This window comes from Macrotis lagotis, chromosome X, assembly GCF_037893015.1.
Source record: "Macrotis lagotis isolate mMagLag1 chromosome X, bilby.v1.9.chrom.fasta, whole genome shotgun sequence".
In the NCBI taxonomy this organism is placed as follows: domain Eukaryota; kingdom Metazoa; phylum Chordata; class Mammalia; order Peramelemorphia; family Peramelidae; genus Macrotis; species Macrotis lagotis.
Genome location: NC_133666.1, coordinates 15,614,978 through 15,629,594, shown reverse-complemented (window position 1 = coordinate 15,629,594; position 14,617 = coordinate 15,614,978). Strand labels below are relative to the sequence as shown.

At 39.3% G+C, this 14,617-nt stretch overlaps 1 protein-coding gene across 2 annotated transcripts in view; it reads left to right on the top strand.

The window, feature by feature from the left end:
• IL1RAPL2 (interleukin 1 receptor accessory protein like 2) overlaps nucleotides 1-14,617 on the top strand; it is a 1,037,032-nt gene that overhangs the window by 573,805 nt on the left and 448,610 nt on the right. For both annotated transcript variants that reach the window (XM_074207403.1, XM_074207404.1), the window contains one exon: nucleotides 8,675-8,861. In XM_074207403.1, the coding sequence (XP_074063504.1) occupies nucleotides 8,675-8,861 (187 nt within the window). The remainder of the gene's footprint in view (nucleotides 1-8,674; nucleotides 8,862-14,617) is intronic.

The following is a 14,617-nucleotide window of genomic DNA, read 5'->3' as shown; positions in this document are numbered from 1 at the left end:
TACTTTTCTGATATAGAAATTTTTGTGGAGTTACGGAGAACTTTACTGACTATCCAGTGGTCCATGCTTATGCTGCTGTTGCTATATTTTTTATCGTATAGTATTCTTGATCATATGTAATCTTCTATAGTATTCATTTCCCTACCTTCCCACAAATCTTTAAAATAAGATGAATCCAACTCTTGAGATTTTTCTCTGTTTCTATTGTTTAACTTCCCAACAAAAGCATGCTTGGAAGAACTCAGTTGATAACTTGATTGTATTCCCATTTCATTCATTTTCAAAAATATGAATAAAGTTCTGATTTAAGGTGATTCATGATTTTTTAAAAACACTCAAATTCACTTCATAGATCGTTTCAGTTTGAGTTTGAGCAACTTAGTCAGATTCATTGCAGTGATTCCATTCCAAGGCACATAGAAAAAGGCTTATTCCCATTTGGAGATTCTCCTTTTCTTAACTGAAGGTTGAATTCCTCCATCAGTAGTTGGGAGGAATTGCTCACAAATTATCTTCTATTCAAAGTCAAATAAGCTAGCTAATTGCTTGTTTACCTAACAGGTTATATGTTGATTTAAGGACATTAGTGGCAATTAAAACATATTTTGCCTGTTTGGGCAAAATTGCATTGCAGCTTATTAGAGCTTTAGTGACAGTTTTCACAAATTTTTAGGAGATGGGAAGGTAATTCCCAGAAATATAATTTTCTCTCTAGATGGAATATAATATTTTTGGTTTCCCCAGATCTGAATCGTAAAAGATTTTCTGAGTTGACAATGATAAAAAGGAAAGAAGTGGTAAGGACCTTGGTCACTCCAATCCCTTTTTCAAGTAAAATTATTTTTACATTTTTTTCTAAGTTTACCTAAGTTTTTACTCCTAAGCTTTCATTGACCCAAGAAAAGTAATGTTTGTAATTTGGTCTGAGTTTTGTATCTTATTGCCATTTGAAACATGATCATCAGATCTTACCTTAAAAGGAATCTGTACTAAGCTCAAGAAGAAGCTATGCTTCAACCTGTCTGTACAATGATGGGTAACTCACAACCTTGCAAGGCAGTCTCTTTTACTTTTTAGTAGTCTCAAATCATAAGAAAGTTTCCCTTATCTGAAGTCTAAATTTGCCTCTTTGCAGCTTCTACTTTATACTGCTGGTTCTGCCCTCTGGGGTCATGAAGTCATCTCATCTCACTTTCATATGGCAATCCTTCAAATGCTTAAAGCTACAATTTCCCCAGCCCTTTTGACTGTTCAGTTTTTGAGGCTAAATATCATGAATGCCTTCAAATGAGCCTCATATCCTAAGGATTCATGACCATTTTACTATCCTGATTACCTCCCTCTGGATGCTTTTCAGTTTATTAATGTCCTTCCTCAACTGTTATGTCCCAAAATGAATACAGTCTTTCAGATATGTTCTGACTGGCACAGAGTACAGCAAAGTCATCACTTCCTTTTTTCTGGGAATATAGATTCCCTTTCCTAGTGTAACCCAAGATTGCATTAGCTTTTGGGATTAGAACATCACATAGTTAATGATCACTTCCATCTTGTATTTGAGAAGCTGTGTTGACTTCACCTTTAATTTGCTGGTTTTCATTTTATTCAGTTCACCCTAAGGTTTCCAAGACTTTCAAGATCCTTTTGGACCATAATTATAGCAAGGATTAAATGGGATAATATTTGGAATATACTAGGTGCTGTATAAAGGTTTGTTGCCTCTTTCTTTTATAAACCCCAATGTATCATGTAGATATTATTATTATTATTATTTGTCACATTATTATTATCATAACTACCCTTTAGATAGAAAGGAAACATTTGTGAAATATCAGGGACTCTGGTAAGCTCTTTCATAAATATTATCTCATTTGAAGCTTACAAAAACCTTCAGAGCTACGTGCTGGTATTAACCTCATTCTACCCATGAGGAAAACTGAGGTAGACAGAGGTTATGTGACTTGCTCACAGTGACACAGTATTATGACATGGAATTGGCCTTTTCATCTTCTCATCTGCTCTCTCAAATCACCGAAGTAACAGAACACTTAAAGAAAACTACTGATTGGAGAGTCTCCAAAAGGGAGACTGACTTCAATGAGGATCTCATACCAATGTTTGGGACAGAGGCTACAAAAAGGTTTGGGGTCACACAGTTACTGAGAGTCTGAGGTTAAATTTGAACTCAGGTGTTCCTAACTCCAGACCCTGGGCTCTGTTCACTGTGCCACCTAGCTGCTTCAGGGATGCTGACACTGTTGTGCAGTACATTAGCTATCTTTCCAAGCCCTTCTCTAATCCTGCAGTCCCTTCCTCCTTTTCCATTACCACTTATTCTTTAAAGAGGAGAGGAAATACTTCTAGGCAGTGTTTACGGTCAAGGCAACCATATAAGGAACTTCAGAGTCAAGAGTTTGAGCATTCAACTTTCCATCAAAAGAAGAGGAGAATTTAGGGGCAGCTAGGTGGCGTAGTGAATAGAGCAGTGGCCTTGGAGTCAGGAGGACCTGAGTTCAAATACGATCTCAGACACTTCATAATTACTTAGCTTTGTGGCCTTGGGCAAGCCACTTCATTCCATTGCCTTGCAAAAACTACCAAAAAAAAAAAAAAAGAAGAAGAGAATTTCCTGGTCCCTTACCTGAGAGATCATATTTATGGCTTCTGTTGCAGGGAGAATTCTATTTGGCATCAGTCAGTCAGCAAACATGTATTAAAGACTTTCTGTGAGCCTTTCATTATGTTAAGTTCTGGGGATACAAAGACCTTAGCAAAACAGTACCTGTCCTCAAGGAGTTTATATTCTGTTGGGAAAGACAACACACACACACACACACACACACACACACTCCCCAAAAACTAATCAAATGTGAGTCTTTCTTGTAGATACTTATCCTTGAACACCAGAGTCATGATACAGAGAAGCAGATGATCTGTACCCTGTACCCCCTAATTAATGTGTGTTACTCAGACTAGGTGGGTAAGGTAGGATTTGGAGTCAGGGCAGAAAGGATGGCCTGTCCAGGAGTCCCAAATGTATTTCCTTTCTTAAGGGAATTCATACTACTAAGTAGCACTTGGAAATCTGTAAGTCTTTAGGACCCTGTGGTAAATAGAACCTACTAACCCACTAGAGAGAAAAGAGTATTCAATTGATGATTTATGTGTTTCTCTGAGCCCTTGGCGTTTTTCTTGACTTTTTCTGGAATTGAAGAAAGACTTCCCTGTTTCCTGTACACTCACACATATGTATATAACCATGCATACACAACCAGAGCGCTTGTATGAGATCTATGGGGCCCTTCATCCCACATATGAGGAAACTTAGTTTTTAGCTATTTGTAGATTTTGCCAAAGTGAATTCTGGATGGACAGGTCAACTAGAGACGCCAACACAAAGGCCACAGTAGTTGGGTACAATAGAACTCATAGCCAGTATGTAACGTTGGATGACAACACGTATTTTCCAAAAAGGAATACAGTAGATAAAATCAGTGGCAGATTAGACTCATATGTATGTATTTACTCAAATTATTACATTCTCTTATGTGGAAATCTAAGACTCGGGGGGAAAGATATAAAGAGTGCTTTGCTGAGGATCCACAGAAGGAAAATTGAAGCAAAATTTTCATTGAGATATCAGAAATAGAAGCATTATTCTTGGTGTAGATCAACTGTGCAGAACAAGGAATTAAGTGAAGACTAGGAAACGGATCAAAAACCAGCCATAATGATATTGATGTCAGGTTCATGTAGCTGGGATGTGATGCCGGGAAGACATTTTAGTGGGGCTGATGGTGGTGGTGGTGGTAGATTTAAACTCCAGAAATCTGCTGGCAGCTCTATCTCTGCCAAATCCAGAACCACAAATTAATCCATGATTTCTTTTCATCACAATTTCATCTTTCAAAAGATATAACTCCCTTTCTAACCTTGCAAAAATGATTTCTCCTACCCGGGCCTCAGTTTCTCAGCTATAAATTCAGGATTATCTCCTTCTCCTCCTAATGACTTCAGAATCAACTGGATGTAAAAGCACTAAGAAAGGCCAAGTTCATTGAATAAATGTATGGCATTAAGCCTGTGTTCCCAAGGATGTATTTTGTTCTCATCAAGCTATGCTAAGAAATAAGTAGGAACAAGCCGTGATCTTGCTCGTAGACCATCGAGCTCCTCAACCTTACACAGCTCTAATTGTACCTAATGAAAGAAAAGTAACATTTTTAGGTCCCAGTTACAGGAAACATTTTAAATAGAACTGGCCTGGGGCACTTTTTAAAATAAAATCTAAATAATGCAAGATTGTTAGTGGGAGCTGGGCCAGGGCAAGATTACACACCTCATAAAAATCAACCTCAGCTCCAGACTATCGGCCTTCTTCAGCCTTAGACTTGACAGCACAGGCCTCGTAGCTCGGTCTGGCCTTACCCCTGATATATAATATAAGGTTGTCATGACCATCAACTCAGGAGGCCTTGGGCTTCTTTGTAACTTGACAAAACCTGTGAGTCACAGGAAAATGAATCGGGGAAAAAAAAGACAAGGCTAGAACCCTGAACAGGGAAGGATGGTGAATTAGATTTCAACTGATCTTAGAGGAAATAAAAAAAACCCTGGAATTTCTTAGATAGAGGGGTTAACATAACCAAATGGGCACCCTAGGAAGGTATAAGGGATAAAGTACCAGGCAGACTTGCTTTCAAATCCTACTTAAAACACTTACTGGAATGGGTGGTATAGTGGATGGAGCACCAGCCTTGGAGTCGAGAGGACCTGAGTTCAATTCTGGCCTCAGACACTTTGTGATTTTCTAGCTGAGGGATCTTGGACAAGTTACTTAACCTCATTGCCTTGCAAAAAAATATTCCTTGAGGGGCAGCTAGGTGGTGCAGTGGGTAGAGCACTGACTCTGGGGTCAGGAGGACATGAGTTCAAATGTGACCGCAGACATTTAATAATGACTTAGCTGTGTGACCCTGGGCAAGTCACTTAACTAACCCTTTTGCCTTGCAAAAAACAACCCCCCCAAAAAACGATGTGAGAGCTTGGGCAAATCACTTAATCTTTCTCTGCCTCATTTTCCTCATTTGTAAAATGGGAATAATAATAATATCTATAGCAATGACCTCACCAGGTAATTGTGGGAATCAAATAATATAGGTAAAGTATTTTACCAACCTTATTATATTGCTATAGATATGGCATCATTATTGCATCCTCCAAAACACCCCATTCTAGGTTCATATGAGTCTTCTATCTGGAACAAAAACCTGTCCTCTGAAATTTCCATCCACTTTTCCAGTTTTTTTCTTTAAAGCCAAACAGAGCAAGCCACCCCCAGAGGATAGAACTTCAGATATTTAAACTCAACTAATACATAGCCCCCCCCCAAGACTTCCCTTTGCAATCATTCAGTCTTTTATCAATTACCTACTATGTGCAGACACAGAACTATCTCCCGTTGCTTCAACCAGTCCATATAATATATGCTTTCCAGTCTCCTCCCCATCCTTCCTGGTCAGACTCAGAAAATGTGGTTCCAAGAAATGAACCTCAAAGACTACATGTAGTAGGAACAGGTCACAGCACAGTTGGATTTCATCTCAGAATAAGAGCAGTTTGGAGATTTAGCAGTCATCTAGTGTAGCTGGTACCTAACGAAAAAATTTCTTCTGTTCAGAAAGGAGCATTTTCTGTCACTCAAGTGCTAGAATTATAAATGAAAGCAAAAAGACAGTCCATAAGATTTTCAGTTCTTATGGAAGAAAGGGAACTAAAAGACAGGAGTGGAAGGGACCTGGTAACCAAGTTAAGAGTGAGAAACAAAGCCTGAATTCCTTAACCAAAATGGAGGCTCCAGAAGAAACTCCACAATGGGATCAAGGCAGTATAGGGTTGGAATCATGTTCTAGGGTAAGAAGACCTCTTAGTCAATAAATAGTCATGTAGTCTCGGTTTAAAGACTGCCAGTGAAGGACAACCTGTCTCTTGGTGCAATTTATTCTTCTTTGGGGTAGCTTCCATTAGGAATTTTTAAATTAAAGCAAATTTAAATGTCTTTTTTTTTTTTTGCAAATTTTACCCATTTTTACCAACTCCACCCTCTGGGGTCAAAGAGAACAATATAATTACCTCTTCTACAACTGTCATCTCCACTCACTGCCACCACCCCCCAATTCTTTTCTTCTCCAGATTAAAAATTTGCATTTCTTTCCACCAAACCTCATATTATATGAGGCTTGTCAGCATCTTGGGGGGTCTCCTCTGGACCTTTTCTGGATATTCTTTTTTTTTTTTTAGGATTTTTTTTTTTGCAAGGCAAATGGGGTTAAGTGGCTTGCCCAAGGACACAGCTAGGTAATTATTAAGTGTCTGAGGCTAGATTTGAACTCAGGTACTCCCGACTTCAGGGCCAGTGCTCTATACACTGTGCCACCTAGCTGCCCCTGGATATTCTTTTTGCATTTTGGAACCCAGAAGTAAGTTCAGTCCTCTCCACCTTCTGATTCAGCCATGTAAGAATGTAGTTGCTTGCCTGATTACCTTCTGCTTGTCCCTTTCTTGCCAGTTTGGTCCCATTGCTAAATGTCATTGTTAAGTGACATTGTTCCTTTATCTTTTTTCCAGGATAGACTCTGATTTGTTAGTGAGTTATCCTATCAGTGAAAATCCTATAGAACCCCCTTCTCCCAACAGGACCATTGGTCATGAGTTTTCTATCCCTGAGAATTCAGGTTTGTCTCCAAAATAATTAAGTATAGATTAAAGCAGGCCCTTTCAAATGAAATGAGTGAAAGTTGAGTGGTATATTATCTAACTCTATAAAGTCTTTAAAAAGAACAGAGGAGGGGCGGCTAGGTGCCTCAGTGGATAGAGTACCGGCCTTGGAGTCGGGAGTACCTGGGTTCAAATCCTACCTTGGACACATAATAATTACTTAGCCATGTGGCCTTGGGCAAGTTACTTAACCCCATTGCCTTGAATAATCTTAAAAAATAATTAAAAAAACAAAATAAAAAGAACAGAGGTGAACACAATGGAAATGTTGTCTTCCCTTACCATCTTTCTGGCCAGGTGCCTGCCTTATATGTACTAACAGTTTGTATTTTGCTCTCTAATTCTAAAATGTCTATGTAATTTTCTTATATTATCTCCTGATACTCAATCTTTTTTTAAAAAAAATAATGTTGGATATGAAAAATTTATTCTAAAATAATCTCTTTGTATTCTGTCTTCAAGGTCAGTTGTTTTTCTTGTGTTCTATTCTTTTTATTTTGTTTGGGCAGTTTTTCTCCCACTTTTCTGATGTCAAGTTCTAAATCTACGGTTCATTTTTTTTTCAGAGACTCTCCTGTTATTTCTTTTAAATTCTCTACTCCTTTGTCTTTTTAATTTTTTCTTGGATATCTTTAACTTCTCTCCTAATTTCCTTATATTTTCAATGATTTTATTGTTTTTTCATTTTAGAGGTTTTGAAGGATTTTGCAATTTTTGTATGATTATCATTTATGTATTAATTATTTATGTATGGTTGCTGGAAACCTATTTGTACTATAGTAATTTTTTTAAATTAGGATTTCTTAGTTGACTTCTTCAATTCCTTGATATAGACTCATTATATTAGATTCCAGTTTTGATGGTTTATTCACTTGAAAAATAACTTTTTTCTCAGATAAACTTTCTACTTCTTCAATTTAGAACTTTTCTTCTGAAATGCAGATCACCTTAACTGCCCCCTGTTCCATACTTATGCACTTGGTGTGCCAGATCTAAAGTATTTGAAATATCAACAGAAGAATGATTTTCTGTCACCTATTTACTGTTCACTCCTATCACTTTATTCTCATTGGTATATTTCTTACTGTTTTGAGATAATGGAGTAGGCTGATCTTAGACCCTATCTCTCATTCTGTCTCTTTCTAGTGAGGTTGCATCAAGTTCTCTCCCATCCCGTACTGTCTAATAATAATAGTTATGTATACATGTATGCATGCATACATGTAGCTCAGTATGGAACACTTAGTAGGTACTAGGCACTGTGCTAAATACATTACAAATATTTCATTTCACAACCCTGGGAGGTAAGTGTTATCCTCATTTTACAGATGAGGAAACTGAGGCAGACAAAAGCTAAGTGACTTGCTCAGGGCCACACAACTAGTAAGTATCTGATGCTAGATTTGAAGTCAGATCCTCCTGAGTGTAGGCCCACCTCTCTCCTGCTTTGTTTGCTGATCTTTTCTACCCAGATTATTGGAACTGGGTAAACACCTGAGCCACTATATATTATTGGCAAGGCAGGACAGAAGAGTGGAGTCTGATAGACGTGCTTCGCTGGGCCTGGAGCAGTCAACTGTGGGGCAGTATCTTATAGATTTGAGATATTAAGTTTTGGTTAGGAATTTCCATATAAGGAATTGTTTCCTTGCCCTTCTTTCTCTTGTGATTATTCTGATTACTTTCTTTGGTGTATTGCTCACTGTTTGATCATGGGTGGGGAGAGTGAGAAGACTAGGCTTTTTACATACCATGTCTTGTTTAGCCACCTTGCAGGAATTCCCTCCTCGGTGAAATCTTAAATGGAAAAGTCAATACTCTCAAATTAGAAATCAGAGAAATGAAGATGTAAGCATCCAGTAAAGTCATTTTGTCATTTTTTTCTCTCTTCTTCCAGAAACTCAACTTATTGCATGAAGGTGTCTATGTCCTTGACTGTGGCAGAGAATGAATCCGGACTGTGCTACAATAGCCAAATCCGCTATTCAGAAAAATCGGAAGTCACAAAAAGGAAGGAGATTGTCTGCCCAGACATGGAAGACTATAAAACTGCAGAGCAGGAGCCAGATGTTGTATGGTATAAGGTAATTCAGTAGGGCCAGGGGTTTTGAGGGTGGGCACACTCAGAGGAGCAGGGGAAGGCTTGTTGTCATTGTAGCTAAAGATGTTTTAAAATCTTGCATGCTTCTGGGAGCCAATGTTGACTGTCCATCCCTTTGATCAGTACCGAAGACCCCCTTTCCTACTTATTCCAATTAAATAATGATAATGGTAATAATCATCATAATAACCACAACGTATAGTTTGCAAAACACTCGATAGTTAATAATAGTTAATGTTTAATGTTTGTATTGGAGGAGGAAAAAAGCCACTCCAGTATCTTTTCAAAGAAAACTGCAAAGTGGAGTCATGAAGAATCGGACATGAGTGAAACAACTGAACAACCCTAATATTTATATAGCACTTACTATGGGTCAAGGCCTATGCCTAAGTACTTTGCAATTATTATCACATTTAATCCTCCAACAGCTCTGGGAGGTAGGTGCTATTATTATTCCCATTTTGCAGATGAGGAAACTGATATAGAAGTTAAGTGACTTAGCCAGGGTCTTACAGCAAGTAGGTAACTGAAGTTGTATTTGAACTTAGGTCTTCCTGACTCCAGGTGCAACCCCTGATCCACTATAGCTTGTAGGTGTCCTATATATTATGTTTTGGTTGTTCAGTCTTTTCAGTAGTGTCTGATTCTTCACAATAACTTCTGAAGTTTTCTTGGCAAAGCTACTGGAGTCGTTTGCCATTTCCTTTCCCAGCTCTTTTTACAGAAGAGGAAACTGATGAAGACAAGGTGATATAACTTGGTCAAAGTCTGGTCTGTGGGACAGGATTTGAACTCATGGTCCTTCTGATTTCAAGTTTAATACTTTATCTACTTACCTAACAGTATACAATTCCCAGACTTGGCAGAATGAATGGGCAGAAGGGGCACTGCTTTTTTTTAGACTCAAGCTCCCAAAACCCCTAAGAGCCCAGGCATAGTACCAGTATTCATACTGCTGTGGCCCACTTGAGGATTCTTTGAGGCCTGTGAGAACCACTACCCAAAAGCCTGGAGAGATCCAGGAATCTGGGGAATCAAGGTTGTAACCCCTGTTTCCTTCCCTGATGTATGGATAGCTCAAGTGAGCAACAAGTGAGACCTAACCTATGCTCCTGGCTTTGAGGTGAATTTGGAGTTTCATTTGTAAAGGTTTTGAGTGATGACAAAGTCAAAGATATCTTCCAAGTGACATCTGGTTGTTTTCACAGGGTCCCAGAGATTCTAACTTCCTTTGGAGGTCAGGCTTATAATTTCCAAAATGGGCATGGCCACACCCCTGTCCAACACCAGGCATCCTGGAGGCAGTGGGAGTCATATGAATCAGTTTCTTGGAGACATGTGCAGGGGCAAGGCAAGGGAGCCCCTTGAGAGTAATTGTTTAAACTAGGAAGAAGCAAAATACCTATATTGGTTCCCCAGGACAAAGAACACACACACCACAGAGAGAAATCGCCATCCATTGCAATTTAATTCAACAATCATGTCTGAAATGGCTGAAAGCTGAAGATGCTGCCAGCTACGGTGGGATCAGGAAAGGCCATTGTTGTGTAGGAGGTGACTCCTAATCATATCCTTGAAAGAAACTAAGAATTCCAAGCCACAGAAGTGAGGAAGTATTCCCTGCATTCCAAACAAGGGAAACCTGTGCAACCCATTTGAGGAAGGGGATAGAATTCCAAGTCTGAAGGACAGCTAGCATCTTTTGTCTATAATAGTGGAACTTGGAATCAGGAAGATCTGAGTTCAAATCTAGCCTCAGCTACATACTAACTATGTGACCCTGGGCTAGTTATTTGATCTGTTGGCCTCAGTTTCCCCATTTTTCAAATGTGTTGGAGAAGGAAATTCCAAACCACTCCAGTGTCTTTGCCAAGAACACCTCAAAAGGGGTCATAGAGAGTTGAACCTGACTGAAATAACTAAACAACAGTAGTAGAGTTCACAAGGGTCAGTAGGACAAAATAACGTTGGAAAGGAGGGTTACAAACAGTTCTTGGAGGACCATCAAAATCAGCCTGAGGACTTCTGTTTTTTCTAGAGGAAATTGAAAGTCACTGGGGGCTTTTGAGCAAGGGCTTGACATGGTCAGACCTGTGCCTTAGGAAGATTATTTTCACAGTTGTGTAACTGATGAATTAAAGAGATTAGAAACTAGGAGCAGGGAGACCAATTGGGAGGTGATTACTGTAATCCAGTTAATCAGCTATTTATTAGGGTCTGAACTGGGGTGCTGCCTACAGAAGAGGAGGAAAGTAGAGAGATGCTGCGGAGGTAGAATTGATGGGAATTTGTATTTTATTAAATATGAAGAAAGCCATCTTCATTGGGGACAATACTGGTCCTCCCCTCCAAAAGAAAGAGGAAAATATTGGAAGAGGGTTTATGTAGAGGGTAAACTACTGAATTGTTCTGGACGAGGTGAATTTTTGAAATGCCTAAGGGATAGTCAGGTCTGGAATGCAGGAGAGAGAATGGGGTTGGCTGTATTGATTTGTGACTTGTCTATATAGAGATAATTGATCCCAGGGGAGCTGACAAAATCATGAGAAGAGAAGAGGGCCCAGGATGTAGTCTTAGAGCAGAGGTGTCAAACACATATATGGCCTGCCACATTCCCCCATGGACCAGAACCAGATCAAACTGTAATTGGGAAATATTTTTAAAAACAATTAAAAATATAATAAAGTAAATAAAACATTGCATTTTCAAACTAAGTCACTTTCTGGTCTACAGAGATTCTTAGATTTGGATTTGTGGTTTCCATTTCTATTTGAGTTTGATACCATTGGCTTAGACACCTGAGATTATGGGATGGGTGATTGACTTGTAAAGTGACATCAGATACCATCTAGTCAAATCTGTTTTTACAAGGTGGGGGGGGGGGGGACTAAGGCCCAGGAAGGTTACAAAAACTATGATCACAATAGATGCATAGAACTACAACTAGAAGGGATCAAGGAAACTGGTCTTTAAATACTAAATGACTTGCCCCAAGTTACATAGTAATTAACTTCAGTCACTTCTCTTAAATTAGTAGACAGACCTAGTCAAACCTAAGAGCCCTGACTCCATGTTTACGCCTCTTTCCACTGCACTTTGTTCCTCTATTTGGGCAACTAGGAGATACAGTGCATAGAGCACTGACCTAATTGTCAGGGGAGGACCTAAGTTCAAATTCGACCTCTGACACTTGTCACTTACTAGCTGTGTGACCTTGGGCAAGTCACTTAATCCTGATTGCCTCTCATCCAGGGCCATCTCCAGTCATCTTAGTTCTTATCTGGCCACTGGGCACAGATGGTTCTGGAGGAGAAAGTGAAGCTGGTTTCTTGGCTTAGTCCCCCCTCACTGAAATCCAAGTCATATGCTCGTCATGGCATCACCTCCCTGATGTCATGGTCTTCTTTGAGAAAGAAGGCTAAGCATTATCATCATCATCACTCCTCCTTTTAGTGGTGCTTAATAAGTGATTTTTGATAGAATGATATTAGGAATAAGCATCTTCACTCCTTTCTGGTCCAGTTTTCTGTCTAAGGCACCATTGGAGCACTATTCAAATCACCTGAGGCTGTCTCCACTTGTTCCACCTTCCCTACCAGAGAAGGCCTGTGGTTTCAGTGCTTCTTCAATCATTGGTGCCCTGGAGCCTGCCCATCACTAAAATGTGTGGGGAAGGTCAGCACTTTGAACCGTCTGTGCAAGGCCACAGACAAGGACATGTCACATTAGACTAGTTTTCTCAGTAGCTGCTCAGAGGCAGCTGTGAATGAGGTCTACCATTGTGAGTGCAGGTGTCAATGATGTGATGAGAAGCCTTCCTAGCCTAGTTAAGCCTTCCTGACTGCTGATTATTCACATAGAAATAAATGATGCAAGCAGAAGGACTATGCAAAGCCTTGCTGTGGATTAGGAAGACTTGAGCAGGGACCCAGAGACCTTACGGGCAAAGGTAGTATTCATGAATGAAAAATCCTCTTAAGACGATGGTATCTCAAAAAAGGATTTGGCTTTCTGGACCTCAGCTTAAAAAACAGGAATAATCAACTGGTGGCCAGGAATCGATTTATACCTCATAAGAGAATATTTGCTATATATCTTGTAAATCTAATCAAAAAGGCTTTGATTTGGAAAGAAAGGGAAAAGCAGAAAACCACTTATGTGTGTATCCACCAACCTAGATATCATAGAAAATAGATACAATGAAGAATAATTGAGATGCCCAAAAGTTCATAGGAGACCAGATTCAAGAATGAAACCAGTAATAGAATCCAGAGTCACCCAGAGCTATATGGAGATGCATAAAGTATGAGTAACTACAGGTCCTGACATAAGGGCACGAGATTGACCTCATAGGCTGAATGTGATGTGACCCATGATTCTGATTTGGGAATAGAATACATAATTCAATGCGATTGGTATGGGGTAGAGGAGCAGAGTGTATGTGTTTGCGTGTACATACACACATGTATATGTCTATATGTATATATACATGTGGGGAACAAAGGGGTAGATATTATTAGTATTCCTAGATTATTGATAAGAAACAGGTTGAGAAAAATTAAATGACTTGTCCAGTGTCACAGCAGGATTCGAACTCAGGTCCTGCTGAATCCAAGATCATTATCCTACCCAATGTACTAGATAGCTGCCTCCATCTTTAAAAACTAAGAGAAAATGAAAGAGCAGAAGAGGGTAAATATCCCTGTTTTAATTTTTTTAAAATGAAAGAGCATGGCAGTTTCAAACTAAAAACCAGCAAACTTGACTTCAATTTCTAGTAAAACTTTTGCTTAAAGGAGTGGTTAGGAAATATTTAGAAAGGGAAGCAGTTAGGGGCAGCTAGGTGGTGTAGTGGATAAAGCACCGGCCCTGGAGTCAGGAGTACCTGGGTTCAAATCCGGTCTCAGACACTTATAATTACCTAGCTGTGTGGCCTTAGGCAAGCCACTTAACCCCATTTGCCTTGCAAAAAAAAAAAACCTAAAAAAAAAAGAAAGGGAAGCAGTGATTGAAAAGAACCAACCAATCAATCAATAGATAAGCATTGATTAATTGCCAGGTACCACGCCAACTTCTGGAGATAGAAAAGGAAGGCAAAAGACAGTCCTTGACCTCAAGGAGCTCACAGCCTAATATAGCAGGCAGCATGAAAACAATTTGCAAAATGAATATATATAGATACAGATAGATATAGACATATCTGTTTCTATCTATATAGATTCAGATATAGATGGACAGATAGATAGATAGATATCAGATAAATTGGGGATAATTTCAGAGAGAAAGCTCTAAGATTAAAGATTATTAGAAAGGCTTCCTGTAGAAAGGAGACAGAGGTGAGGAGGGAGAGGAATCTGGAACAGCCAGTGAAAATGGCAGTGTCACTGGGGCATAGGGAATTCGGTTGTTAGTAAGGTATAAGAAGACTGAAAAAGTAGGAAGGGACCAAGTTGCAGAGGGGTTTAAACACCAGAAAATGTTATATTTGATCCTGGAAGTGAAAAGGGACTACTGGCATTTATTGAGGGCAGAGGGTGGGAACAATGTGATATAGTCAGAGTTAGGCTTTAGTGAAGATCCATCATGTGGAAGGATGACTAGCTGTTTGGTCTCTGGCTTCAGAAGGTAGCTCCAGAAGCAATGAATGTGTGAAAGTACAGAAATGAAAACTTCCTAACAATCGGGACTATCTCAAAATGTAATGAGTTGCCTATGGATTTGACAGTATCCTTCCTACAT